Here is a 27903-nt window from a genome sequence, read left to right as displayed (position 1 = left end):
TCCAATGATTGCACATGAGATGGGTCAAAGTCAAGGTCAATTTTACGAAATGCAGAAATAATTGGTGCGGCTTAAGGATAAGAATGCATCGAGCTAGCTTTAATTGTTGAAATAACTTACCTACTAAAAAGTTAGTTTTATTAACAAAAAGCCCTGAACTCTAACAAGAATCTTCCCAAAGCTCTTAGTTTAGTTCAGTTTAAGCATAATACATGTACATGTATTTACTTAATATAAATATGCACAGAAGCAGCTAGTTTTCACAAAAATGTACTGCACCTGATGTTGGACCAAAATAGTGTATCTGGCAAAAATCAAAGATTATTTAAATTTGAGCAAGAGGCTGCTTGACTTTCTGCAATTGAAAATTGTACTTAGGGCGAATGTATTTGCACTGTCTTAATATAATCAGATTATGAAAAAGTATTGTTATATAGCCGTTATTTTGAAAGTGAATTTTATCAAAGTCTAATGCTGCATATTTTTTGTTAAATTAATACAGAACAAAATGGCATTTGCTGATGACAACGTATGTTTGCATAACGTAAAAACACTATCAGATGTGATGGAAAAGAAGACAAATATTGATAGTGTATCAATAAAAAAACATAAGACGTGATAAAATATTGAAACGCTCTTTTCAATCACGGTTTCAAAGTGGAAGTCTAAAGATATTTTTTGAGATTCTTTTATTATATATATTATGCCTCAACAGAACAAAGAATCTTCAGAATATCCATACAAGCCAAGCCTTAATAAATTGGAGTCCAAGAACACGGGTGACACCTTAAGGGCCATCATGGGCCTCTTGTTATAAGTAAGTATTTAGTTTAATGCTATGTCATGGCCTGCCACTACTCTTTTCAGCGTAGTTGTTTAACCCAGCTTTTCACAAAAGATGACCTTTACATAACGCAAGCAGACCCGAAGGAATATACTCTATGCATTCCATTGGCAGATTTGAGCATGATCCGCCGGAGCATTAGCGACACCACCGCGTATTTGTAGTATAGGATCTAACACTGATCAGTGTAGGGAGATGCGGACTACTCTCTTTTGTTCATTCGAAACAGATACAAATTTTGCACAAATGCAATTACGCATTACCGGTTAGTTCCATCCTTAATTCCCCAAGACTTTCGGGGGCAGTGCTCGATCAGTAAATAAACAAAGGAAGACAAAGTGTACTATCAATAAACGCATTATGTTGATAACACAGTATTGCTTTCAAGATATCAAATATTACGACTTTTAGGGAAAGAAATGAATAAAAAACTATCGGTAAATGGCATTTGTCTTGTATTGTGAGACAAAACCACCGAAATTGTAGTGACCATTACAGAAGGGAAATCGTTTAATTATCTAGCCACACATGTGTTACGTACGCGGTCAGTCTGTATAAAAATCTTTCCAGAAAGCAAGAAAATTCAACCGACATTAACCTGTTTGCTATACAATCGGAAAGTATCGTGGTTTGATGTTCCATTAACAAGTGGAAATGAAATTTTTAAGACCCGCGTCATGTGAAAATGGGTCTAAAGCAATATGCTGCCAGCGTAGCTCCAGTCAAGCCTGCGCATCCTACTTGTAGTGTAAAATACAATAATGTGTAATAATTTAATAAGAAATATTAACGTGCTCTTGTTTTTAAGTTTTATGTACAATATCGATATCACTACAATTGGAAAAAAGTCTGTAAAAACATATTTCACATCCAAAAATGTTTAACATATTAAACAAATAGCAATAAAATATTTGGATCATTATACAAATGCATTTATGAAAAAGGGATATGCGTTGTTTGTTAATGAGTATTATATCACATGTACAATATGTATAAAATATGTACATTACAATTAAGGTGTCTTTAACTGATACGACCGAGATATAAACTTGGGCTCTATCTGAAACGTGTATGAATGCTATATTTTCATTATGTCAGCGTGGCCAATTGAAGAATATGTGCTTAAAATACATTTAATTTTTGTTACTAAAACATAAAATACGACTTCCTTTGATGTTACATGTATCTATATTGAATTACATTAATCTGTCTTAAGTAATAACGCGTTCTCGAACACCGCTGATTTTTTGTTAAATAACAGTTATAAAACTGATATAACAACCCATATACATACATTCATACTAGTTACGAATTATTCTTTACATGTTATACATACATTCGGAACACAATGCTCTGCGTCGAAAGCCGAAGAGCTACACGTTTACATATTGGGACGATTTGAACCACCGTCTCTTTTAACAAGCGTATGTGATGATCTAGGGCCGCGAGCGTTAACCTATTTTTTTCAAAAAGTTTTCAATTCTGAATCAATAATTTAATACGGTTGCTGATTTCTGCCACATCGTACTGGCCGGTTGGCGGGTTTGGAGAAGGTCTCCAATACGAACGAATGCAATCTTTACATGTCATAACGAAACGAAGGGCTCAAAAACGACAATATGTAATTTTGTGTCGCCTTATTTGTAATTTCAGCACGAATATTTGCAATCTGACATGTTGTCTTGTTAGCAAATTTCAAACCAGCCATTATGTCAAAACGAAAGAACGACAAGTACAACCAAAAAGGCGCCATTGGGAAAATTGTAACATTTGTCGCCCTTGTTGTTGTTCTTGTGTAATCTCACCTCTTCATTTGAATGTCAATTAAAAAGATACTCATACTCATCTGGTCATTTATTTTCGTTAAAATAAATTGAATTAAAATTATAAAGCGTGACCCAGACGCATGATAATGGTTGTTGTACCCTACCGGTTTCACCGGAGGGGACTTATGGTTTTCGCTCTGTGCGTCTGTCTGTCTGTCACACTTTTCTGGATTCTGCGATAACTTTAAAAGTTCTTCATATTTTTTCATTAAACTTGAAACATGGATAGATGGCAATATGGACATTATGCACGTCATTTCATTTTGTTCCTACGTCAAAAATTCTGGTTGCTATGGCAACAAATAGACTATAAATACTGCTGAAAATGGTGGTTTTCTGGATCCTGCGATAACTTTAAAAGTTCATCATATTTTTTCATGAAACTTAAACATGAATAGATGGCAATATGGACATTATGCACGTCATTTCATTTTGTTCCTATGTCAAAATTTCTAGTTGGTATGGAAACAAATATATATAAAAATCTGACAATGGTTGAATTTCTGACAATGGTGGAGCCGGTAGGGTACATATATTGCTTGGAAATAGTCTTGTTAATTGTGCAATAACGCACTTTCATGACATAATCATGCTAAACAGCGCGCATTTGCGTAAAGAGGCCTCCGAGGAAGCGGTTAGTCACTTTTCATTTGAAAAAAAAAATGATTGTGTTTTATACTAACTGACTTTTATTTATTGTTATACAAGAAGGCTTTGAGAATTTTGCAAAACAACTGCGTTGATACAATTTTATTACGCAACGATAACAGCTGACGACTTGCTTATAATGACCGTTGGCTATTCTAGATATTAATGTATGAGCGGATAATGAAGTGAATATCGAAATCGCCATTCGGGTAGAGCACCATTATATTCAGTATGACTAATATACTAATAAACGGTATATTTAACAAAGTCTACTGTTGAAAGATGCATTACTTGTCACGGGCTTGATCATGCCAAATGCTAATTATCGTTTCTAGCCAGTTTGTAATTACAAATGTAAATCACCGTACGTAAATTTGAAGAAGCCGTGAGCAGACTACCGTAATAACTCTATGTTTTCGGACACTCTAAGTTTTCGGACACCCCCTTTTTTGGCAAAAATAATTATTTTTCGTGACTCTTTATTTTCGGACACACGAGTTTTCGTCCGTTATTTATGTCTCTAAGTTTTCGGACAGTATATTTTACAGCGCTATTTTACCAAATTTCTAGCCTTTTTCGATATCTAATGATACTTCGATCATGGGGTTTTACAACCAGATTAACATCATAAATCATTGCGGGTGCATGCCTGAGGGCAATGGACCATTACATTTGCGTTATTGGGTAAATAACCTTGTAAACCGGTATAAAACAATGGTTTCGCCCGATAGCATAAGCGTTATGACAATTACCAGGGGTAGTGCCAATTAACAGTTCAATTATCTATCCCAATAGTACTACTCCTTCTCAGTAAAATAACTGTGACAAATACTAAATGTTTCAAATTGTGATGCACCCTATTACAAGTTTTACATACAATGGCAGGTGTTACACAACAACTATCGGAAATGAACAAACAAAGAATTCATAGTTTGCTTATTTTATTTCGTTAATTACAGGTTCATACAAGCGTGTATCGGTACATCATATGCTCATTTTTGAACTCGTTGGTCAAAGTGCAACCTTGAAGTAACTTTCTGTCAAATAAATTAAGCATTTACAATTATTTAAAATGCAGTGCAAACATGTATAACTGTAATTTATACTATACGGCATGGTATTTTACAAGCGCGTGCTATTACCGGTAGTCGTTGATACAATTGACGCTATTTTCGGACAATTCCATTTTCGACTCTAAGTTTTCGGACACCTGTATTTTGTTAATATTTTTTGTATCTATGTTTTCGGACACGAAAAAAATTAATTATTTTTAAGTGTCCGAAAACATAGAGTAATTACGGTATCCACGAACTTTAACCTGTAGTTTAAGCGAGCATATTTAATCACATTGAATGTGACGACACGTGATTTATTTGCAAGGCTTGCGTCTCTAGGCATGGGGCCAATTCGATTGAAAAATATCTGACCAGCTTGTTATGTCACTTGAGCACTGGTCGACATAGATGCGCTACCGCCATCTAGATTGGTTGCGTTAGGTGTTTTGTGTGGAATCAAATTTAAAGGCAATTTTTCATAACCTATATGATTACGATTATGATGTCTCAAATAAAGCGGTGATTCCTCAGGTGTAGTGTGCATATCAGTGTTTATTATCGCTAACACATGTCCTTATGCTGGAGTAAAACGATAAATACAGCTAAAAATGGAAATCTCTGATATACAGATTACGCGTTTTGACTGCATGTGTGCGAAAAATTGAATCTTCATTAAAAAGATGCTTATTCTCAACGTGTTTATTTATTTTTTTGGTAAACTACATATCATTAACGTTTTGAAGCGTTATATAGACACATTATAATGTTTGTTTATTTTGTAATAACTAGGGATGGAAATGGTATCCGAAATTGATATTTAGATAACTGCATCCAGTATCCGAATATATCCCGATATCCATATCCTTTTCAAGTAAACTACAAAAGACTACTACCAGCATAACTACCAACATCACGCCATTGTTAATATGTTATTTAGCACTGTTGTCACAATACTTAAATATCCACGTCGCAACATACGTAATTTCATTTAAAAATTATCATAACAAATTGAAACACAGTCTAGCAAGCTTCGATATTTCCGTTCTATATATATTTAGCACAGGTTTAGAAATTCACACAAATATCTACCAGTACTTGATTCAATTTATTGTTCATGCAACAGTAACGAAAGGCACAGCTTTATGTATACTGTGATTCATTACTGATAACTATTGGTGTTTACAAATAAAAAACATCTTTTAATTTGAATGTACAGAGAAAATGTTTTCGCCCCGTTGCACCCCTTAATTAAAGCGAAATAGCCATGCGGTATCAGCACTGCGGAGAATCACGTGATCACAAAATTACATCGTACGCAAAAAATGGCGGAAAAAGCTCTCGCCTAATGACGAAAATCAAGGTATTCTCATATTTTATAATATCAAAATAAATGATAACTATGCCAGGGGCGTACCTAGGCATACGGCAGTACGCCCAAGCGTACAATTCAGTTTTAAACTTAAAGAATGAAAACTCTTAAAATTCGAAAAATGCAATTAAAAGTGAGGGCTAAGGGGGTTAGGGGTATAATTATGTGAACAAGCAAACAAGACGTCCACTGTTAGAAATTAACAGAGGATACAAAACACAACACAATCTTAACTCCTAACATACGAAGTAAAGTCTTTTTTCACTGATTAGTGGTAGTTATCACTGTGTAGACTTGACTCGTTTAATGAATGTGTTGTTGCCCTTTAATGTTTTGGGAACCAATATTCGGACAGGAGTATCAGATTATGTTTACATGGAGCAAATTTTCAAAATGTTAGCGAACGCTCCGTGTTATCCAAATGTTTTTTGAGATAGCGTAATGGAAACATGTTCATTAGATGATACTCTGAAGCTAGCTCTTTTGACAGATAAGTGGGAAAATGTCCACAGCTTTACATTTCCCTTAAGTTAAGTCGATCGGCCCGTTGTAGAATTAGAAATGTATATCTGAAAACTAGCATTTATTTGAAATTTCACATTTCTGGACGTTTAAATCATGATAGAATTATAGGGAATGCCCATATTAATTTTCATTCAAATTATGGTAGGTGACTTCATTCGAAATTGTTCTCCAATATTTAGTTTATACATTAAAAATCAATGACATGACGAAGAACTTTCCTCGTAGCGCAATCGGTTAGCACATCGTCATTTCGTCCCATTATTGACCTTCAGGAAGGGCAGTGGTTCGATCTTCACTAGAACTTTTCACTTTACTTTTTTTCTTCTAATATAACCATTTTATAGTTTATTTTTTATTTTTTATCTCAGTAGAAAAATATAATCATCTTAACTGTATAACAAAACTAGCTCAACATGTGCCTGAAATGCAACACCAAGTTACACCTTTTGCAAAGAAATTTCCAAAATTGTCTAGGGGGGGGGGGGACCCCATACTCCCGCCAGCAATAGAGTTGAACACTCTCGCACACCTATGCAACTACGATACTCTATTGTCCAAATTTCATACCTCCCATCACATTATTGTCATGCCTTTATATATATAAATAACAACCTTTTTCGAGCGTGACTTGTATTTAATTTAATTAATTTAATTTACTCACATTAAACACTATGTAAACATGTAAAATAACACAGGATTTTGTGTTTTCTGATCATAGAACGGAAAGTCATTTGGAAGAAAAATCGCTTGGCTGATCACAAATGTTATCACAATTTTATTATGATAAACATCGCATTAAAAGTAAAAAACAGAAGCAGTTCAGTTGATGTACTCAAAACCGTTCAGACGATGTACGCAAACAAAAACGTTCGGACGATGTACTATTTTCGAAATTCCTCGCCACAGATCTAAAAAAGCTTAAACAACGAGCAAAACCTTGGAAGAAATATTCTAAACATGTTATCAAGCAAAAAATGTTGTATTTATTTCGTTGTTTGTCGTCTTGAATAGCAAACACGTCAAAATAAAGTATGTTCAGACGATGTACAAATTTCTTAAGCATCCCTGAGTAAAAACCAAGTAACGGACTTATGACAGTCTGTCAACGATGACTTGCGTACAGATTAACGTCGAAATATACGATAAGGAACATAAAGCACAAAACAACAAGTTTAATATAAATAAGTAATCGGCTCATCTTTTACTATCCGGATACTTGACCAGTATTCGGATATACGGATATAATGATAAACGTTACCATCCCTAGTAATAACGCGCTCGTATGATATAATCATGCTAAACAACGCGTATTAACGTAAAAACATGGGGAATTATGGGAATAAGAGACCTCCGAGGAAGCGGTTAGTCACTGTTTCATTTGCATAAAAATGTATCATCGTTTTTTATACTTACTGCCCTGTATTTATTGTTATACTCAATGGCTTTCGGACATTTTAAAAACAACAGCGTTGATACTACTGTATTGCGCTTCGATAAAAAGCTGACGACTTGCATATAATGACCATCGGCTATTCTAGATATTAAGGTATGAGCTGACAATAAAGTGAACATCCAATTTTACAGCACCATTATGATCAGTACAACTAAACGTATGTACTGTATATTCAACAACGTCTCGTCTACTGTAGAGAGATGTATTACTTGTCACGGGCTTGATCATGCCACGTGATTATTGACGTTTCTACCCTGTAAGTAATTACAAATGTAAATCACCGTACGTAAATTTGAAGCAGCCATGAGCAGAATATCCACGCATATAACTGCGCCTTTAAGCAAGCATAATCACATTGAATGTGGCGGCATGATTTTTGCCATGCGTCTTTAGATATGCGGCCAGTTTAGTTGATAAATATCTGACCAGCTTGTTATGTCACTTAAGCATTGGTCGATATAGATGCACTACCACAATCTAGATTGGTTGCGTAAAAGTGTAAAGTGTTTTTCTGTGGAATCAAATTTAAAGGCAGTGTTTCACAACTTATATGATTACGATTACGATCTGATTCCTCAATTGCAGTGGGCATATCAGTGTTTATTATCGCAAACACACGTGTCTAAGCTGGAGTAAAACGATGAATACAGCTAAGATAGGAAAATCTCCGATATACAGATTACGTGTTTTAACTGCATTTGTACGAAACACTGCATGCAATGTCAAAAGATACTTATTCTCAACTTGTCGTTTATTTTTGTTACAATACATTGAATTTGCATTTACAAGCGTGATCCAGACACATGATAATGTTAGTTAATTGTGTAATAATGCACTATCATGGCATTATCATGCTTAACAACGCGTATTTGAGCGAGAGCACGAGTAATTATGAGTATAAGCGACGTCAGAGGAAGCGATAAATCACTTGCTCATTTGCTTAAAATGTAGGATTGTGTTTTATACTAACTGACCTTTATATATTGTTTTACTTAAAGGCTTTTGCACATATGTGTACAATGCTTATTAATAAAACGTCGACGATTCGCTTATAATATCCGTCGGCTATTTAGAATATTAAGGTGTGTGCCGACAATAAAATAATTGATTTTTACACACACCTGTATATGAAATAAAAATATCATTCCATATTTACCGCCGCAATTCAGTGCTGCTTACAATAAAATGTGCACTCGTAAAACGACTCATCCGTAGCTATTGAACTTTTTAACTATAAAAAAGCAGCGAAACACAAATTTTCTTCACTGCGACTTGAACGAACATCCCTATTGTGCTTGTATTACAAGTTTTAAAGCAAACTATCTTATGCTTTATTGTAAAGCGACACACGTGCGCATACTTCCGTTAACCACAACACGCTGATCAACAAGCTGCTCCTCATTTTAGGGAATTATTGTAAAATTAGCCCAACTAGCTAAGCTTGCAAACACAGTCAAGTTCGTTCGTGCATCTAAACCGCGTTGATAAACTTAACGTTAATTCATGACGACCCATTTTGTTATAGGCGTCTTTAAGATAACCCGCTGGACACATGTACGATTTTTAAATAAAAGATGAATCACAATAACGGTGACATGACTTAAAACGAATTAAATCAGTACGGTTGTGTGCTTAAGATTAATCGACATGGAATATTGTTAACTATTCAACTTGAAAATCGGTGAAAAGATTGGAAACAAAATGGATGTAAATCATGATGGCACGGGGATGTAGAATCTTCTATTGAATACTGCATCGCCAATTGAGAATCAGTATCTATTCCATGATTTACCATTAGTTATATTTTAGCAAATAATAATATGCCTCCATCGGGCGAATTTTGAAAATTTTCATAAAACTATACCACCAATTTGACCCTAACAGCAACATCTAGTCAAGTTCCTATTGAGGGAGACCTTTAAAAAAAGACTTCATACAGTGATTAGCAATCAGCCACATCACAGCGATTTATTATTTACATGAATTTATTGAAATGATGTTCAAAACAAATTGTTCTATAAAAAGCCGCGACTCGCTTATAATTACGGTTATTCTGTATATTAAGTTTTGAACCGAAAATGAAGTAAATTAAATTTTACGCATCGATTTGAACTTAATCATGATCAGTACGACTACACATATATACGTTATTTTCAACAACGTCTACTGTAGAGAGATGTATTACTTGTCACGGGCTTGATCATGCCACATGCTAATTGACGTATCTAGCCAGTTTGTAATTACAAATGTAAATCAGCGTAGGTAAATTTGAAGAAGCCATGAGCTGACTATCCACGAACTTTAACCTGTAATTAAAGCGAGCATATTTAATCACATTGAATGTGACGCAATGTGATTTATTTGCAAGGTATACGCCTTTAGACATGAGACCACTTTAATTGATAAATATCTGATCAGCGTGTTATGTCACATAAGCACTGGTCGATATAGATGCGCTACCGCCATTTAGATTTGTTGCGTTGGTTTTTTTTCTATGAAATCAAATTTAAAGGCAATGTTTCACAATCTATATGATTACGATTACGACTTGATTTCTCTGAAAAATGGAAATCTCCGATATACAGATTTCGCGTTTTAACTGCATTTGTAAGAAACACTTCATGTTCATTAAAAAGATACTGTTTCTCTACGTGTTGTTAATTTTCGTTTAACTACATTGAATTAACGTTTTGAAGCGTGATATAGACACAGAATAATGTTTGTAAATTGTGTAATAACTAGGGATAGCAATGGTATCCGAAATTGATATTTAGATAACTGCATACAGAATCCAAAAAAAATCCCGTTATCCGTATCCTTTACAAGTAAACTACGAAAAACTACAACCAGCATCACGCCATCGTTAATATGTTATTTAGCACAGCTGACACAATACTTAATAAAAAACGCATGTATATGATGACTTAATTAAAATTATTTTATTGATAAGTTAAATATCAACGTCGCAACACCCGTAATTTCATTTTTTTTTTTTTAATTATCATAAAAATTGAAACACAGTCTAGCAAGTTACGATATTTCCGTGCTCTATACATTTAGCACAGGTTTAGAAATTCACATGTTCATGCAACAGTAACGAAAGGCACAGCTTTATTTAAACTGTGATTCATTACAGATAACTATTGGTGTTTACAAATTAAACACATCTCTAATTTGAATGTACATAGAAATTGTTTTTGCCCTGTTGCACCCGTTAATTAAAGCGAAATAGCCATGTGGTATCAGGTGTCGGTCAAAAAGACCATTAAACAATACACGGAGGTGCAAGTGGGCAATTAGCCAACTGGACTATTATCAACAAGGTGACGGGGCACTGTCACGAGCATCCCTGAGTAAAAACCAAGTAACGGACTTATGACAGTCTGTCAACGATGACTTGCGTACGGATAAACGTCGAAATATACGATAAGGAACATAACGTACAAAACAACAAGTTTAATATAAATACGTAATCGGATCATCTTTTACTATCCGGATACTTGACCAGTATTCGGATGTATGGATTTACAGGTATACGTTTCCATCCCTAGTCATAACGCACTCGTATGATTTAATCATGCTAAACAACGCGTATTAACGTGAAAGCATGGGACATAATGGAAATAAGATTCCTCCGAGGAAGCGGTAAGTCACTGTTTCATTTGCATAAAAAATGTATCATTGTTTTTTATATACTTACTGCCCTGTATTTATTGTTATACTCAATGGCTTTCGGACATTTGCAAAACAACAGCGTTGATACTACTGTATTGCGCTTCGATAAAAAGCTGACGATTTGCTTATACATGTAATGTATCGGCTATTCTAGAGTTTAAGGTATGAGCGGATATTGAAGTTAATATCGACATCACCATTCGGGTAGAGCACCATTATATTCAGTATGGCTTTACATAAATACGGTATATTAAACAACGTCTACTGTTGAAATATGTATTACTTGTCACGGGCTTGATCAGGACACATGCTAAATGAAGTTTCTATCCAGTTGGTAATTACAAATGTAAATCACCGTAAATTTGAGCAGACTATCCACGAACTTTAACGTGTAGTTTAAGCGAGCATTTTTCATCACATTGAATGTTACGGAATGATATTTATTTGCAAGCATGCGTCTTTAGACATGCGTCCAGTTTAATTCATAAATATTTGACCAGCTTGTTATGTCACTTAAGCACTGGTCGACATAGATGCGCTACCGCCATATAGATTGGTTGCGTTATATGTTTTGTGTGGAATGAAATTTAACGGCAATGTTTCACAACCTATATGATTATGATAACAATCTCTCAAATAAAAGGTTGATTCCTCAGATCTTGTGTGCATATCAGTGTTTATTATCGTAAACAAATGTGCATAAGCTGGAGTAAACCGATAAATACAGCTAAAAATGGAAATCTCCGATATACAGATTACGCTTTTTGACTGCATTTGTACGAAACATTGCATCTACATTAAAAAGATGCTTATTCTCAACATGTTGTTTATTTTTGTTCAACTACTTATAATTAACGCTTTGAAGCGCTATATAGACACATAATAATGTTTGTACATTGTGTAATAACTAGGGATGGCAATGGTATCCGAAAATGATATTTAGATAACTGCATTAAGTATCCGAATATATCCCGATATCCGTATCATTTTTTAAGTAAACTACAAAAGACTACAACCAGCATCACTACACACAACACTGTGAATATGTTATTTAGCACTGTTGATACAATACAGAATAAAAAACGCATTTATATGATGACTGTATGAAAATGATTGCATGATTATTTTAATATCCACGTCGCAACATACGTAACATACGAAATCTCCGATATACGATTACGTCATTTTAACTGCATTTGTACGAAACACTGCATGTAAATTCAAAAGATACTTATGCTCAAATTGTCGTTTATTTTCGCTAAACTTCATTGAATTAACGTTTAAGAGCGCGATCCAGACACATGATAATGTTTGTTAATTGTGTAAAAACGCGCTATCATGACATAATCATGCTAAACAGCGCACATTTTCGCGAAAGCACGAGTAATTATGAGAACAAGAGACGTAAGTGGAAGCGATTAATCACTTGCTCATTTGCATAAAAATGTAGGATTGTGTTTTATACTAACTGACCTTAATGCAAAACAGCGTTCATATGTGTACATTACTTATTAATAAAAAGCCAATGACTCGCTTATAATTTCTGTCGTCTGTTTTGAATATTAAGGTATATATATGAAATAAAATATCATCACGTATTTACCGCCGCAATTTAATGCGGCTTACAATAACATTTGCACTCGTCAAACGACTCATCCGATACATGTACCTAGTAAATATTTGTTAATGATTGTTTACAGTAAAATTGCAGCGAACAAAAATGTGCTTTCACTGCGACTTAAACGAACACCGCTATTATGTTTTTGTTACGAGATTTTAAGCAAATTATCTCATGGTTTATTGTAAAGCGACTCTCTATTGCAAACCTGCGCATACTTCCGTTAACCACAACACGGTGATCAACCCCTTATCCTCATTTTAGGATATAATTGTAAAATTAGCTCAACTAGCTAAGCTCGCAAACACAGTCAACTTCGTTCGTGCATCTTAACAGCATTGATAAACTTACCGTTAATTCATGTCGACCCATTTTTCTATGGGCGTCTTAAAGATAACGCGCTGGACACATCTACGATTTTGAAATAAAAGACGAATCACAATAACGATGACATGACTTAAAGCGAATTAAAGCAGTACGGCTGTGTGCTTAAGATTTATCGACATGGAATATTGTTAAATATTTAAATAGTAAATCGGTGAATAGGTTGGAAACATAATGGATGTAAATCATGATGGCAAGGGTATGTAGCATCTTCCATTAAATACTATATCGCCAATTAAGAATTAGTATCCATTCTTCGATTTGCCATTAAATATATTTTAGCTAATAAGAATATGCCTCCATCGGTCGAATTTTGAAGAACTAATCGAATGGATTTGTCCTTATTGTTATTTAAGTGAAACATTTTTAATGAACAACACTTTTCATAAAACTATCGCACGAATTTTACCAAAAAAAGCAACAACTCAAGTCAAGTTCCCATTTAGGGTGACTTTTGAAAAAAGACTTCTTGCAGTGATTAGCAATCAGTCACATCTCAGCGATTCATTATTAAAATGAATTTATTGAAATGATGTTTAAAACAAATTTTAAAGCTTTATGGTTGCAAAACGCATTCCAATTTTTATAAATTGTGTAATAATGCACACTCTTAACGTAAAATTGCTGGGTAACGCGTATTCACGAAGAAGCAAGTTTAATTCAAGGAGTAAAAGGCGCCCGAGTATGCGGTGAGTCCCTTTTACATGTGCATAGCAATCTATGATTATTTTTATACAAACAGATTTGTGTTGTTATACGAAAAGGCTTCGCACACTTGCAAAACATCTTCGTTGATGCTTTGATAAAAAGCGCAAATTGTTTATAATTACGGTTATTCTGTATATTAGGGTATGAACCGAAAATGATGTAAATTTAATTTCACGCATCGATTTGAACCCAATCATGATCAGTACGACTACATATATATATACGGTATATTCAACAACGTCTACGGTAGAGAGATGTATTACTTGTCACGGGCTTGATCAGGACACATGCTAATCGACTTTTGTACCCAGTTAGTCATTACAAATGGAAATCACAGTAAATCAGTTTGAAGCAGCGATGATCAGAATATCTATGCATATTAACCTTCAGACTAAGCGAGACTATTAAGAAATCAAGAATGTGACGAAATGTTACTTATTTTACCTGTTTAATTAATAAAAAAAAAGCTTGTCTTTCTACTAAGCACTAGTCGAATAAATAGGCTGACGTCCCTAGTTTGGTTATGTATAAATGTATTCATTTCTCTGTAAAGTACATACGTTAGACGCTTCATATAAAACTCTGGGCATTTGAGCTTTAATATTTTAATCGTAGTTTCAAAAAGACATCGAAAAAGGAATGGTGCCTCCACTGCATTTTAAGCAAACACTCATTGTTATTATGCTTTGATTTACAGTATCAAAGCAAAATACCTCAAGGCTTTTTACTAATGCCACAGAGAAAGTTATATACATATTACCGTTAATTTTTACGTTTTAGATTCTCCGGCTCATAACAACTTTGAAAACCCCATTTAAGATGTAGGTACAGACATCACTGATTCTTATCTACCAATGATATTTGGATTAAAACAATAACGAATCTCACGGTATCTGATTTTGAAAACTTCTAAAATGTGTCAGCTTAACTTTTGCCGATGTATTAGTGTTTTTTTCAAAGCCTAGCCCATTGCGGTATGAGAGCATTAGATTAAACAACTAAACAACACTCCGATCCAATTTTCAGTGAATCATTGCACAATAAGTTAAACTAGCTAAGCATGTAAACACCAGTCGCAGCTCAACAGCCTTGATAAAACTTATAAATAAGGCATGTCGTCCCATTTTGGTATACATATTAAGTGTTTCTTTCTTAGTATCTAGAGATAACGCGCCGGATACATTTTGGTATACATATTAAGTGTTTCTTTCATAGTCTCTAGAGATAACGCGCTGGACACATTTTGGTATACATATTAAGTGTTTCTTTCTTAGTCTCTAGAGATAACGCGCCGGACACATTAACAATTCTCGTATACATATTAAGTGTTTCTTTTTTAGTCTCTAGAGATAACGCGCCGGACACATTTTGGAATTAAAGACGCACCATAACAAAATATTTTTTTATTTAAGCGAAGTAAAACAGTGCGGAGGTGTGCTTCGGATTTATTAATGGAATATTGGTATACATTTAAATATTAGAGAGGTTAAAACGGTAAAAACGTTGGAAACCTAATGAATAAAGATCATTATAGCACGGGTATGTACCATATGCAATTGAAAAATGTATCTTATTCATAAAAGACAAATATGGGTTAGAGTAAAAGCAATTACTTTACATTAAAGTAAAGTTGATATTTATAACTTGAAGTACATCAAATTTTCATAATTTGGAATAAGCCTTTTTATCCTTTGATTCCATATTTACTGTCCAATCTTAATGATGTAATGATTCCGCCATTCAATGATCTGCCATATTGCTTATCTCAATCTTATCTTATATACTTATATTTATAAACCTGCGTCCAATGAAATACCATATGTCTCATATCGATACAAAAATAATGATCCTCATTGAAATATTTACTCTACTTACTATGACAGATTGTTCACTCAATTTAATAATTCACATTATGTTGATGCGAAAAGTACTGCAAGCAATCATTTAAGACTTTAACATATTAAAACATTTCTTGTATGTTTATAATTTATTAAACTTCGTGCTAAGCCTGGAGACTTTTAATTGAAATTTTAAATTTTGCCGCTTTTTTGCACTTTTGCCCTTTGAACATTAAGTTATTTGTATGCACGGTGACAACTCCTTAATTACAAGAAAAGCAAATATGGGTTTATCTATTGTTGATAATTTACAGGCTGACTTGTTTCACCGTGAATATATTAAATAAGCTTTTAGGTGTAATAACTAGCATAATGTCAAGCAAATAAATTGTTAACTAATTTTAACTAATGTGTAGAGGACCTCCAACAATACATGTAAATATTTTTTTTTTGTTCTAAACTGAGTTTAAAATTTCATAAAACACATGATGCACATGAGAATACAACTTGAGTATCTATTTATATTGAATAACTAATAGAGTATGCACATGGATACTTTTTATCTTAAAGAATAGATGAAAGGTTTAAATATATAATTGTTTGCAAATAAATTAAGAATGTTATATGGCTTTCATCATGTTGTAAATAAAAACTATATATTCATTTTAAAATCAAAGTAGCAGTACTTTTTTGTACCGAAGCAACGATGTATTTGAAATCTAAATCCACTCTTCCAATTTCCAGAAGAAACAGCTAAATATTCAGTAGGTTTACAGTTGTACAAATACTGTAGTTCAAGATGAGTACAATGCTATTAAAAGAGAGAGGTGAAACACCTTAATTGTATAGAAGTAACAAAATTGTAATCTAAATTTAGTCATAGGTTCGTTTATATCAGAGCTTGACCCTGGCATATACGTTAACCTTAGCAAAACAACATCATATATATTTGTTCAATACAAACTTCTTGTTTTGAAGGATGAACAATGTTTCATGTAACCTTGTCAACAGGGAATTTTCAATTTGCCGTAGGTGCTAATCTGAAAGTGTATAATTATTAAAGTGACCACTGCTGGTGATTATATTGTTCTGCTGGTTATGAAACGTTTTATCAGCTTTGTTTTGGCATTATTTGCACATTGTTATCGGTTATTTATGTGATGATGGTTAAATTTAAGTATTGCTATGTTTGCAAATAAATATAAACGGTCAAAATTACATGAATGGAAGGTGTTTACCTAATGCTCCCGTAATTGTACTGGCAACTCTAAATAATGTTGCGCATATTGCTGTGAAGTAAATTCGGGATTTAACTGTTGATAATAAATATTTCATATTGTTTTATATGAATTTCTTTAAATAAAGAACTTTGGACCATAGACGGCAATGTAATAAGGGTACATTGACACTCAGTTGCAATACAAATTTGTTGTGCATTTGTAATGGTTTAAATAGTATGTAATGCAGTTTATCATTAGCCTCCCATTTCATTTTAATGGAAAGTTGAATGTTTCTTTTTTTTACAATATCCTCTGTTATATTTATTTGTTAAATTCCATATATAAATTCATGAGATTTGTGACATAAATGAACACTTTTAAAACAATATTCTGATATCAGGATGTCCGATTTTTTCCACTATGAATACTCAGTATGACGTATGCAAGTAAACTGGAATATTTAAATGGAAGGCAGGGATTAATTTTGGGGAAAATCGATCTAAATCTCGTGATCTTCATCCAGTCCATTTAAGATTTGGTATATCAGCCTAACACTGTTGTAACACCTTCACATTTTTTATTTGTATACGACAACACAATATTGATGCATTGCCATAAACGGGTGGATGACCAAATGTTGACCACACTTTTATATTAATTAAATCAACACTTGACAGCCGATACACAATTTATAGCAAAACCTCCGCCTTGCATCGCCCCAGTATCAGGTTTAATTAAGTAGACAGAACCAGTTTCTAAACGAGACCTAAACGAGCGGTGTTTGAACTTTATACTGATTGGTGCGGATTAAAAATATGTGACAAATGTACGATTGAAATCTTTGAAGTTTTATTTGAAATTGCTGATTACCTGACCGTACCGTATCGACGCGCTAATGCCATCTAGTTCGCTACGTTTAGGTTTTTTTTTGTTTTGTTTTTTCGTGTAAAATGCATTTTACACGGACCTGTTCACGTTTTGGTAATTTGACAAAATTAAAAAAAAAGTTTCAGATTCGAAAATTTTCGTTGAATATATGATATATGTGAGAAAACAGTGATACTAATCATTAACCATGCTTTAAAATATCCATTATAGGCATCTTTTGAGGATTTAAAATTCTGAAAATTATAAACAATTGCAACGCGAAACGATTGAATAATTTGGAGAGTTCTGTTGTTGTCGTTATAATTATCTTGTGACACTACAATGATTGCTTATATAAAGTATAAAATGCATCACTGGTTGTATGAGCACGGATGGCAGAGTGGTCTAAGCTTTGGACTTTAACTCCTGGGGTCAGTGGTTCGAGCCCAATTGCGGCGTTCTTTTTTATTTCAGTAATTGTATTCTTGTTTTTTTTACTGGAGTTTTATACTTCCAATGCTTACATTTATCAATAAAAAGCATTTAATGATAAACTTCAATACATGCCAAAATCGGTGAATAGGCCCTTTTTAAGAATCAAAGCGCTGAAGGCACTGAAGTTGTTCGCTGTTGTCATCCTTGATTAGCTTGTGCGCATTGCACAGGCTAATCAGTGTGCACAGGCTTATCTTATTTGATATGCATTAAGCCCCGTTTTTTCCTGAAAGCAGCCAATATGTACAGATTTCAATGATAAACACTTGACTGGCCAATGTCGTCTTACAAGCTGGTATATACACTCACTGCAGAAGTAGAGCAGAAGCATTTGTCGTCTGCAGTGCTGACAGGCAGAGTAATCGTTCCTAGCAAAGTTAGTTGCAATTCTTACCCTAACTAAGGCTTCTAAGCACATACTGATTTGCAACATATGCTATGTAAATTTAGTCGGCCGCTAACGCGACCAACTAAAAATCTCCAACATTTAACAGTGTCACAAAACACTGGCTTCGTTTGGTATAACTGTCAGTTAAACATTTAACACGTGCACATGTAAAACGACTCGATAAAAGTTAGTACAATTGAAATTCAAAGATGTTATTTTCACTGTTTAACAAAAACTTCGAAATTAAATGGGGCTCCCAACGCAATGCGATAAACAGTCATCGTTATTTAGCTCTGAGTACTAGTTTGAAAGCAGGACATCTTAAGGCTTTATTAAATGCGACAATCTTTTGCACAGTCGTACGCATACAACCGTTAATTGCAAACGTAGTAGACGTCATCCAGATCTCCACAACTTAAAATTCCCCATCTGATAACTAGTAACAAACAATACTGATCAAATTGAAATAACTGTTAATACAGTATCTGATATAGTTAAGGATTTAGTATGTGTCGACTTTGAATGTGCTGACAGATTAGCGTTTTTATACCAAAGTGTAGCTCATTCCGCAGTTAGTTTTTTTTTTATAAAACCACAAAACAGCATTTTTTTAGATCATCGTTTGGTGGATTTATTGTAATAAGGCCAACTAGCTTTGCATGCACACACAAACGCTCATGCATCTCAACAGCAATGATAAATTTAAAAGTTTACCCGTGTTGTCCCATTTTGGTATAGATACAGATTAAGTGCGCCTTCATAAGGCGTTAGAGATAACGCGCAGGACTCATTAATGATTTTGGACTAAAATATTTACCATAAGAACGATATCACTAATTTAGGGTGGCATTGTGCTTCGGATTGTTTGACATTAGAAAGTAATGGATGTCAATCATGATGGCACAGGTATGCAGCATCTTGTATTGAATAATCTTATTCATAATAGACAAATATGGGTTATGCAACAGATAGTTTAACCTCTTTTCAATTATCGGAGATAAAAATCTATCCAGTACTTAATTTAATACCAAAAATGTTATGCATTATATTCCGGTATTTATATATAGAATCAGACACTGTCCCATACGTTCCTGGTGTTGATCCTTCTAGTAGGGTTGCATGCATTCGGGCACCTGAAAATATAAAATATGGAGGAATTTGTTGCCCTGGAGCGTAACCTCCACCAATAAGGGTCACCGTCTGGGACTTACCAGCTGTCACCGCCTGTGCTTTGTAGGCCTTGCCTGTAGATCTAACAATTTTAGGTGGTTTGTACTGAGACCTTTTTCATCAATATTGTAGATTCTGGATGGCTTTTCTGTCAAATGATATTTATTTAAATATTTAAATAATATATTGTTCAATTCTTTAAAATAGTTTTCAATTGTCGTCTTAGTGGCACTTCTGGTCCTTGCTATTTCTAGTGACTGAGGTTTGTTTACCTTTTACTCTGGCCATCTACTTAAAAACCCATACAACCATTTCAAACTCAACCTTTCCCCTTGTTGTCTTATTTCCAGATGAATGGCATAACCAGAGGCTAAGTTAATTGTTTCTTGCCGAAAATAACCCATGCCAAGTTCAGCCATAGTTTTAATATGCTCACAGAGCAATGTTTCCTGGTTGATATTAAATTTAAAGTGTTTATCGGAATACCGAACTTTTTAGCAACCCTCTCAACAGGAAGCCCTTGTTCAATATACGTATTGAACCTATTTGTCAGATCATCGTGTGAATAACTGGCCCTGTAGCTGCCTCTTTCCGAAGGAGGAGCCTGAAAATAGACTTTGTAAATCATGAGGTGTGATAAGGAGATATATTACGCATTTTTCACGGGCTTTTCATATGCCGACAAAACAAAGTCACACTATTTAAATAATAACATAGGAAGTAACAGGAACGAAAAAGGGCATGCATTAAGTAAATTTGCATTTTGTTGCAGGTTAGTTTTCATCTGTTTATTTCTCACCTTTCGGATGTCCATTTTAAAAAGAAATCACGGTGTATTCATCCGTGACAATGTTGTTTATTCTCGGACTAGGTCAACTGTGCAATCTCGCGTGACGATATATAGGTTATATTGCACCAAATGTTATCGGCGAAAATAGGAGAACGGCGAAAATAGGTGACGTGACGATATGTTAATTACTTAGTACGTTACATACATCCAAGAGCAGTGGTGTTTGCTTTGATTTTCATTTTGCTGAGGTGTCTTAGAAGCGCCCTTATCTCATTCAGGATTTGAAGTTAGGTTGATGCCATTTAATAGGAACAAATTAGATTTTCCTGATTGTATTAATCCTTTTATCAACTGTATGTAATTTACCATTACTCTACAATGTATATCAAACATAGAATAGGCCTTCATTCAATTATTTGCATTTGTTCCTAAATTAATAATTTTAAAAAGCCTTAATTCATTTATTAACTGTCGTCATATTTCAACAATTGAGAATAAGCATTCATGAAATAGCATCCGATTGGTCATATTTTAACAATTTACAATATGCCTCCATTTGTCGCATTTCAACGATTTAAGTTAATGCAATTTAATTGTTTTGTCACCAAAATAATTTAAGAGATAGACTTTGGATATGCCCCAAATGACAATGTGTATGCCCCCGAAGGAGGGCATATAGTGATCAGACTGTCCGTCCGTCCGTCTGTCCGTTTGTCCGTTTGTCCGTCTGTACGTCTGTCCGTCACACTTTGCGTTTAGGTTTCGAAAAATGCTCATGACTTCTATGTGGCTTCAGATAGCAACTTGATATTTGGCATGCATTTGTATCTCATGGAGCTGCACTTTTTTGAGTCGTGAAAGGTCAAGGTCATACGTCAAGGTCAAAAGTCACAAAACAAATCAAAGGGATGTAATAAGATTTAAAGGGAGATAATTATCTGTACCTGCCAAATGATATCAAAAATAAAATAAATCAAAGCGGCGCAGTAGGGGACATTGTGTTTCTCTTGTTTATTAAGCATTTCAAATTATTTCTATAAAAAAATCCAAGTCCAGTTCTCATTTTTAAGGCCTATAAAAAGTCTGGCTTTAGTAAATTTCCTTTAGTTACATCTTAACGCGTTGTCATTAAATGACGCTTTAATCGAATCAGAAACAAATATAAAAATCTTTTATTTATGTTTTGCTTTAACTCATAGTGAATCGTTTGTCATACATGTCATTCAGATATTTTATATAAGCCTCATTTAATGGTGTTTAAAAACACTTTTTAAAGGTTTGGAATTATCACTCATTTAATGATATGCCAAATTACGTAATAGCAAGCGTCCATTTAATAAGTGTTCTAATAAAAGTTCTAAATTTTACATTGTGGCATTTTTAGTAAACATCTAAAAGGGACCTGTTCACAGTTTGTCATTAAATGCTTAATATTGATTAATGTAAACATTTGATCTTTAAAGCTACATTAAAAAACAACACAAGAATAAAATAAAAGAAAAAAAATACCCTCAACTGGGCTCGAACCACTGACCCCTGGAATAAAAGTCTATCGTTTAGACCACCTTGGGAATGATTCAATTCTGGCTGACAACAAGACATGATGCATTAAAAGTATGTCATATCGGCAAAAGTGTTGCTCAATAATTTAAAGAAAACAGATAAAGTATTAGATACACATAACACAACATGTACAAGATTCTAGGCTTGTTATTCTTTAGCGATGCAACCAAAATTCTAAAGATGGTTGACAGTGCAGGAACCAATTGCGAAAAAAGAGACATATTGTTGTTATTTTGTCTAAGTTATCTCTTTAACATAAATATAAGGATAAACAGTGCACACACATCTCGACCTGTGCATTAAGATACACTCTTTATAAATTTGAATGGGTTGTGTTCAGTTCAAACTTTCGATATAAAGAGCTATAACCTAATTATGAAAACTGAGTTGCGTCTAAGATTTAGCAATAGCGAACAACTTCAGTGCCTTCAACGCTTTGATTTGAAATACAACTGTCTTAAAATGATTTGACATACGGTCTATGTTTATATACAAATTGTTGTTTATCATGCTGCCACAGTAACACATTCGAATTAGCGTATATTGGTTGATTTACGAAAAGTACTTCTAAATGATTTGGCATTAATGATTGTTTACACGTGCTCCCCGCATTACGAACATTTCAAGACAGTCTTATTTGCCATACTACAGTGTATCCATACTATATACTATTTCAATAATATAATATAATATATATCGTAAGAATACAATTAAAGCCCGTTTTTTAAATTTACCAGATATAACATTGTGTCATCATTAAACGTGTTTAAATGCTATATTTTTTATTATGCCACCGTCGGCTATTGAAGAATGTGTGATTAATGTACATAGGGATTCCATTTTGTATTTCAAAAAGGTTATATGGCTACTTCTTCTTTGATCTAGAGCAAACGAGATTTATAATATTCTCAAGTATGAGTGCTTACGTGGACACCGGTTAATTTTATTTTAATATCTTCAAGAACGGCAATAAAAATGACATTAAAAATGTACTGTTAACGACGCATTCTATACATAGAAGTTGAACAACACTACGACGCATTTGATCACGCTCGTTTACGTTGAGAGCCGATGAGCTATAGGAGATTTTGATCTATATATACGTACAATGCAGTCCAAAGTTTACTAACGCTGCGTTATTTCAATCAGTACTATGTTTGGCACATTAAATATTATACATTTATTGTCAAGTAGCTGATACTAACTGTAGAAATTCTATGTTAAACGTCCTGATTAATACTTTGCTTTTTTGCAAACCTAGTTTTGATAACTCGTAGTAATGTTTAACGGATATACATATACATCTCGCTTAAAATGTATTCAATGTATGTCTATTAAATATCACATGTGTACATGTAAATGTTTTGAGATGTAATGGAATATGAGCGTCCCACAGATATATTTTCTCACCCTATATATATATGATAAGAAAATGTTAAACAACGGTAAATAGCCAGTCAATATTTGTCTGCCAACTTGGAGTCTAGGTGCACATGGTTAACGACACAGGCATGTGTCTGCAATACCCCATGTCGCTATCGCTCTGCATTCCAACCATTTGTGAGAATACATTTTAGAGCACATTTGCAAAATGTAAAACCTGGTTATGAAGAATGAGTTCATGTTTTGCGGAGTTGGTGAATGACATACCTAGCAGTTACAAAGATGGCCCTGTACTGTTCGTACTTTGTTAAGCGATACAAAAGCGCCCAGTAATTCCTTTCGTGTGCTTGTAGGTGGTATTAACAGTCCTGTAGTGCGTTACTTGTTTTTGCCGATTGTAAAACTAGCATGTTATAATGTGTTTATTTTGTTTGCAGATGGTAATTATAGCGTCATGTTATGCATGTATTTTTAGCAAATGGTTGAACTAGCGTTCTGTAATGCCTTCATTTTGTTTACTTATAGAAAATAGCGCCCTAAAATACTTTTATTATGTTTTCAGATAAAAAAAATTGCGTCCTGTAAATGCGTTTATTTTTTAAGCAGGTGGTAAGTTTAGCGTCCTGTAATGCGTTTTATTTTTTAAGAAGACGCTAAAAATAGCCGTCCTTTGATGGGTTGGTTTTGCTTGACGATGGTAACGATAGCGTCATATGATGCCTTAATTTCGCTCAAGGATGTTAAAATAACGTCCTCACGCTGGGTATGCGGATACTTTGATAAGAGATGGCACTTCGATATCAGATAACAACAAAAGCCACGCGCGAGAGGTAAGTTTATCAGTTTTTTTTAAAGTTATATCATAAAGATTAGCTTTTTAGACAAGGCGCATGGTCGAGTTTATAAATGGTGTATCCTTTTCTATTGCAAAGAAAAACATCACGGAAGAATGGTAGATTTTCCCCCCAAAATTAGAAAATTCGGTCGGAAAACAGCATAAACTGGATGAACAGTAAACCTTTCAACAAAATAAAACTACTTAGAAATATTGCAAGAAATTGTTTGATATTCCAGCATGTAGAGTAATCACTGTGCTTCAAATACTGAAATTTCGATAGTATTCAATGAAATATAAACGAAGATAGAGCATGTTTTAATAGGTGGTATTCATGAAGTTGCGGATACTTTGATTCCCGATATAGGGCACTTCGGATAATAGAGCCTGTCAAAATATTGGGCACTCTGATAACCGAGTTTTATCTTCTACCTGCAATGCATTTATGTATATTATGGCTATTCTGACCAAACATTTTGAAGTACGAATCAATTTGCATTGTCAAGCCCGACACATTTTGAATCTATGCATAACGTAATTACATACACATGTAAAATATAACCAATGGCGTTGTTCGTTTTCAAAAATCTTATGTCGATTAATTTATATAATTAATATTGTAAGTGCAAATTTTAAATAAGATTCAACTGCTTATTTCTGAAGTAATTTATTTCAAGTGACGACCGAAAATAATTGTCTAAATAATAAACTTGTTTTGAAGTGGTAAATTGAGATTAAGAGAATTGAAAATACAACGGATCATTTGGATCAACACGACTGTGTTCAATTGAACTTATAGCAGGACTCTAGATAAGGGGAGTAAGCGGTCTTAAAGCGGCCAATACACCTCATAAAATCCTTTGTCATTGGTGCTCATTAGAATCGCATCATGAAGACGATACTAATGCGTAGCCACAAAATTTAAAAGAGATTGGAAAACTCCCTTTATATTGCGCTCTACTTATAGGAAGCACTTCCCTTTACACTTCCCATTCCCTTTTATTATCATATTCCAAAGAGATAAGAACATGTTTCGGTAATTCGTTTTTAATTTACGTCAGTGCATACATTTTTATTTATTGCCTGCTTACTATAGCAGTATTTCACAGCGAATTCTGCATTTCTGATTCACTAAATAGAGTGTGTTATATCTGGTAAAAAGTGTCGAGTTATCTGGAATCGAAGTGCCATTGTCTTTGAGATGATCGGTAAAAGAAGTGTCCATGAAAATTTGGCATCCGACTCTTAAAACATTTGATTTTCCTCAAAAACGTAATTCAACTAAAATTTAACATGTTGTAACATTAATGGACATATTTATATTTTATTTCGATTAGTTGGTACGTTCTTGATTTATTTCTAAGCATTTTTATTTTTTTGAAATACGTACTGATCATCGAATTCATGACGATTATCGATGAAATGTTATCACATTTGTATAATCCACTGTTTTTTTCACGACTTTCTTGCTTCGCAATACGAAGTTCTATTCCATTAATCGACCAAACAATGTTACGTGTCTTAAAACCAAATAAACAGAACATAAATGCAAAAAAAGCTGAAGAACTCAACTCTCGCGCGTGGCTTTTGTTGTTATCTGATATTGAAGTGCAATCTGTAATCAAAGTATCCGCATACCCGGCGTGGTCCTGTAGTTCGTTTATTTTCACGAAGATTGCAAAAGTTATATTCTGTTATGCGTTTATTTTGTTAGCAGAGGACAAATAGTGTCATGTATTCGTTCATGTTGCTTGCAGACCGTGAAAGATAGCGTCCTGTAAAGCGTCTATGTTATATTCTGCAAAAGTTATATTCTGTTATGCGTTTATTTTGTTAGCAGATGACAAATAGTGTCATGTATTCGTTCGTGTTGCTTGCAGACCGTGAAAGATAGCGTCCTGTAAAGCGTCTATGTTGCATGCGGTTGGTAAAAATAAATACCTATAATTCCTTTATTTTACTAGCATAGTGTGACGCGCTTATATTGCCTGTAGACGGGTAAACTAGCGTCTTGTAATGCGTCTTTTGCACTTGACGATGGTTAAAATAGCGTCATATAATGCGTGTATATCTTTTCACGATGGTTAAAAATACAGTCCTATAATACGTGTATTTCACTTGACGCTGGTTAAAAATAGCGTCCTATAATTCGTGTATTTCACTTGACGATGGTTAAAAATAGCGTCCTATAATAGGTGAATTTTACTTGACGCTGGTTAAAAATAGCGTCCTCTTATGCGTGTATTTCACTTGACGATGGTTAAAAATAGCGTCATATAATGCGTGTATTGTGCTTCCAGATGGTGAATTTAGCGCCCTTTAATGCGTTTATATCGCTTGAAGGTGGGAATGATAGCTTCATATAATGCGTGTATTGTGCTTGTAGATGGACAGAAGCAGCAGAAGACGGACAGCATGTCAAACAGCAGCCTGGCCCAGTCCGTTACCGTGGAGACCGAGGTTGTGTTGAAGAAGGAGGTCGGACTACTGTCAGGGATATCGCTCATCGTGGGGACAATCATTGGTGAGACACAGTCTGATAACTCATTTCTGCTCAGAAGCAGAGTGACAATCGGCATATGCAACCAGCTGTTTGCTGCTCATCAGTATCCTAGGGTTGGAAACTTATACTTTACAACTTGAATAGAGTTAGACAGGTCTTACATTTAATTTGATTTTTGAAGGGACTAGGAACGTGTCAAAGTGCATCTGATCGGGACTACTGGGCTAATGTTTACTTTCACCGTTTAGTTTTATGCACATTTGGATAGCACCATGTTTTATCATTTAATTAAACCAATCTGCTGCTGACTTAATAACATTCAAGCGATCATTTGGCTTAAATATGTATGGTATAGTGTATGGTTTGAATTTCCCATGAAACGATTATCGACGTAACTGAATGTTGATTAGTTCCATATTCTTGTATAACTTGTGCGAACTGCAATGGGTAATCAAGGACGACACTTTCCGCTTTTATTATTTTTCTTGTAAAGGAACTTTCTTCTTTAAAAAAACTCATGTTGAAGCGTTAAGTATCGTCCCTGATTATCCTGTGCGGACTGTACAGGCTTATCTGGTACGACACTTTACGCACATACAACATTAACACATTTATGCCTAGCGTCTAGAAAAAAGGCATTGGCATACAGCGTAGACCCAGATGAGACGCCGCATGATGCGGCGTCTCATCTGGGTCTGCGCTGTTACTTAAAGGAATTTTTGTAAGAAATATTCTAAATATCGAAA

General features: G+C 34.2%; 1 protein-coding gene across 3 annotated transcripts in view; it reads left to right on the top strand.

Annotated features, from left to right (window-relative positions):
- Positions 1-13373: 13373 nt before the first annotated feature.
- The window catches only part of LOC127843601 (b(0,+)-type amino acid transporter 1-like), a 63554-nt gene continuing 49024 nt past the window's right edge, over positions 13374-27903 (top strand). The window contains exons 1-2 of one of the 3 annotated variants that reach the window (XM_052373286.1): positions 13374-13596; positions 27041-27178. In XM_052373286.1, coding sequence (XP_052229246.1) covers positions 13572-13596; positions 27041-27178 — 163 coding nt within the window. In that variant the 5' untranslated portion in view covers positions 13374-13571. Of the gene's footprint in view, positions 13597-15604; positions 15645-19779; positions 19820-27040; positions 27179-27903 lie in introns of those variants that run through there. The other 2 variants (XM_052373287.1, XM_052373288.1) reach the window with 2 other exon arrangements.

Source organism: Dreissena polymorpha, chromosome 9, assembly GCF_020536995.1.
Source record: "Dreissena polymorpha isolate Duluth1 chromosome 9, UMN_Dpol_1.0, whole genome shotgun sequence".
Classification (NCBI taxonomy): domain Eukaryota; kingdom Metazoa; phylum Mollusca; class Bivalvia; order Myida; family Dreissenidae; genus Dreissena; species Dreissena polymorpha.
This window is presented reverse-complemented; position numbering and strand designations above follow the sequence as displayed.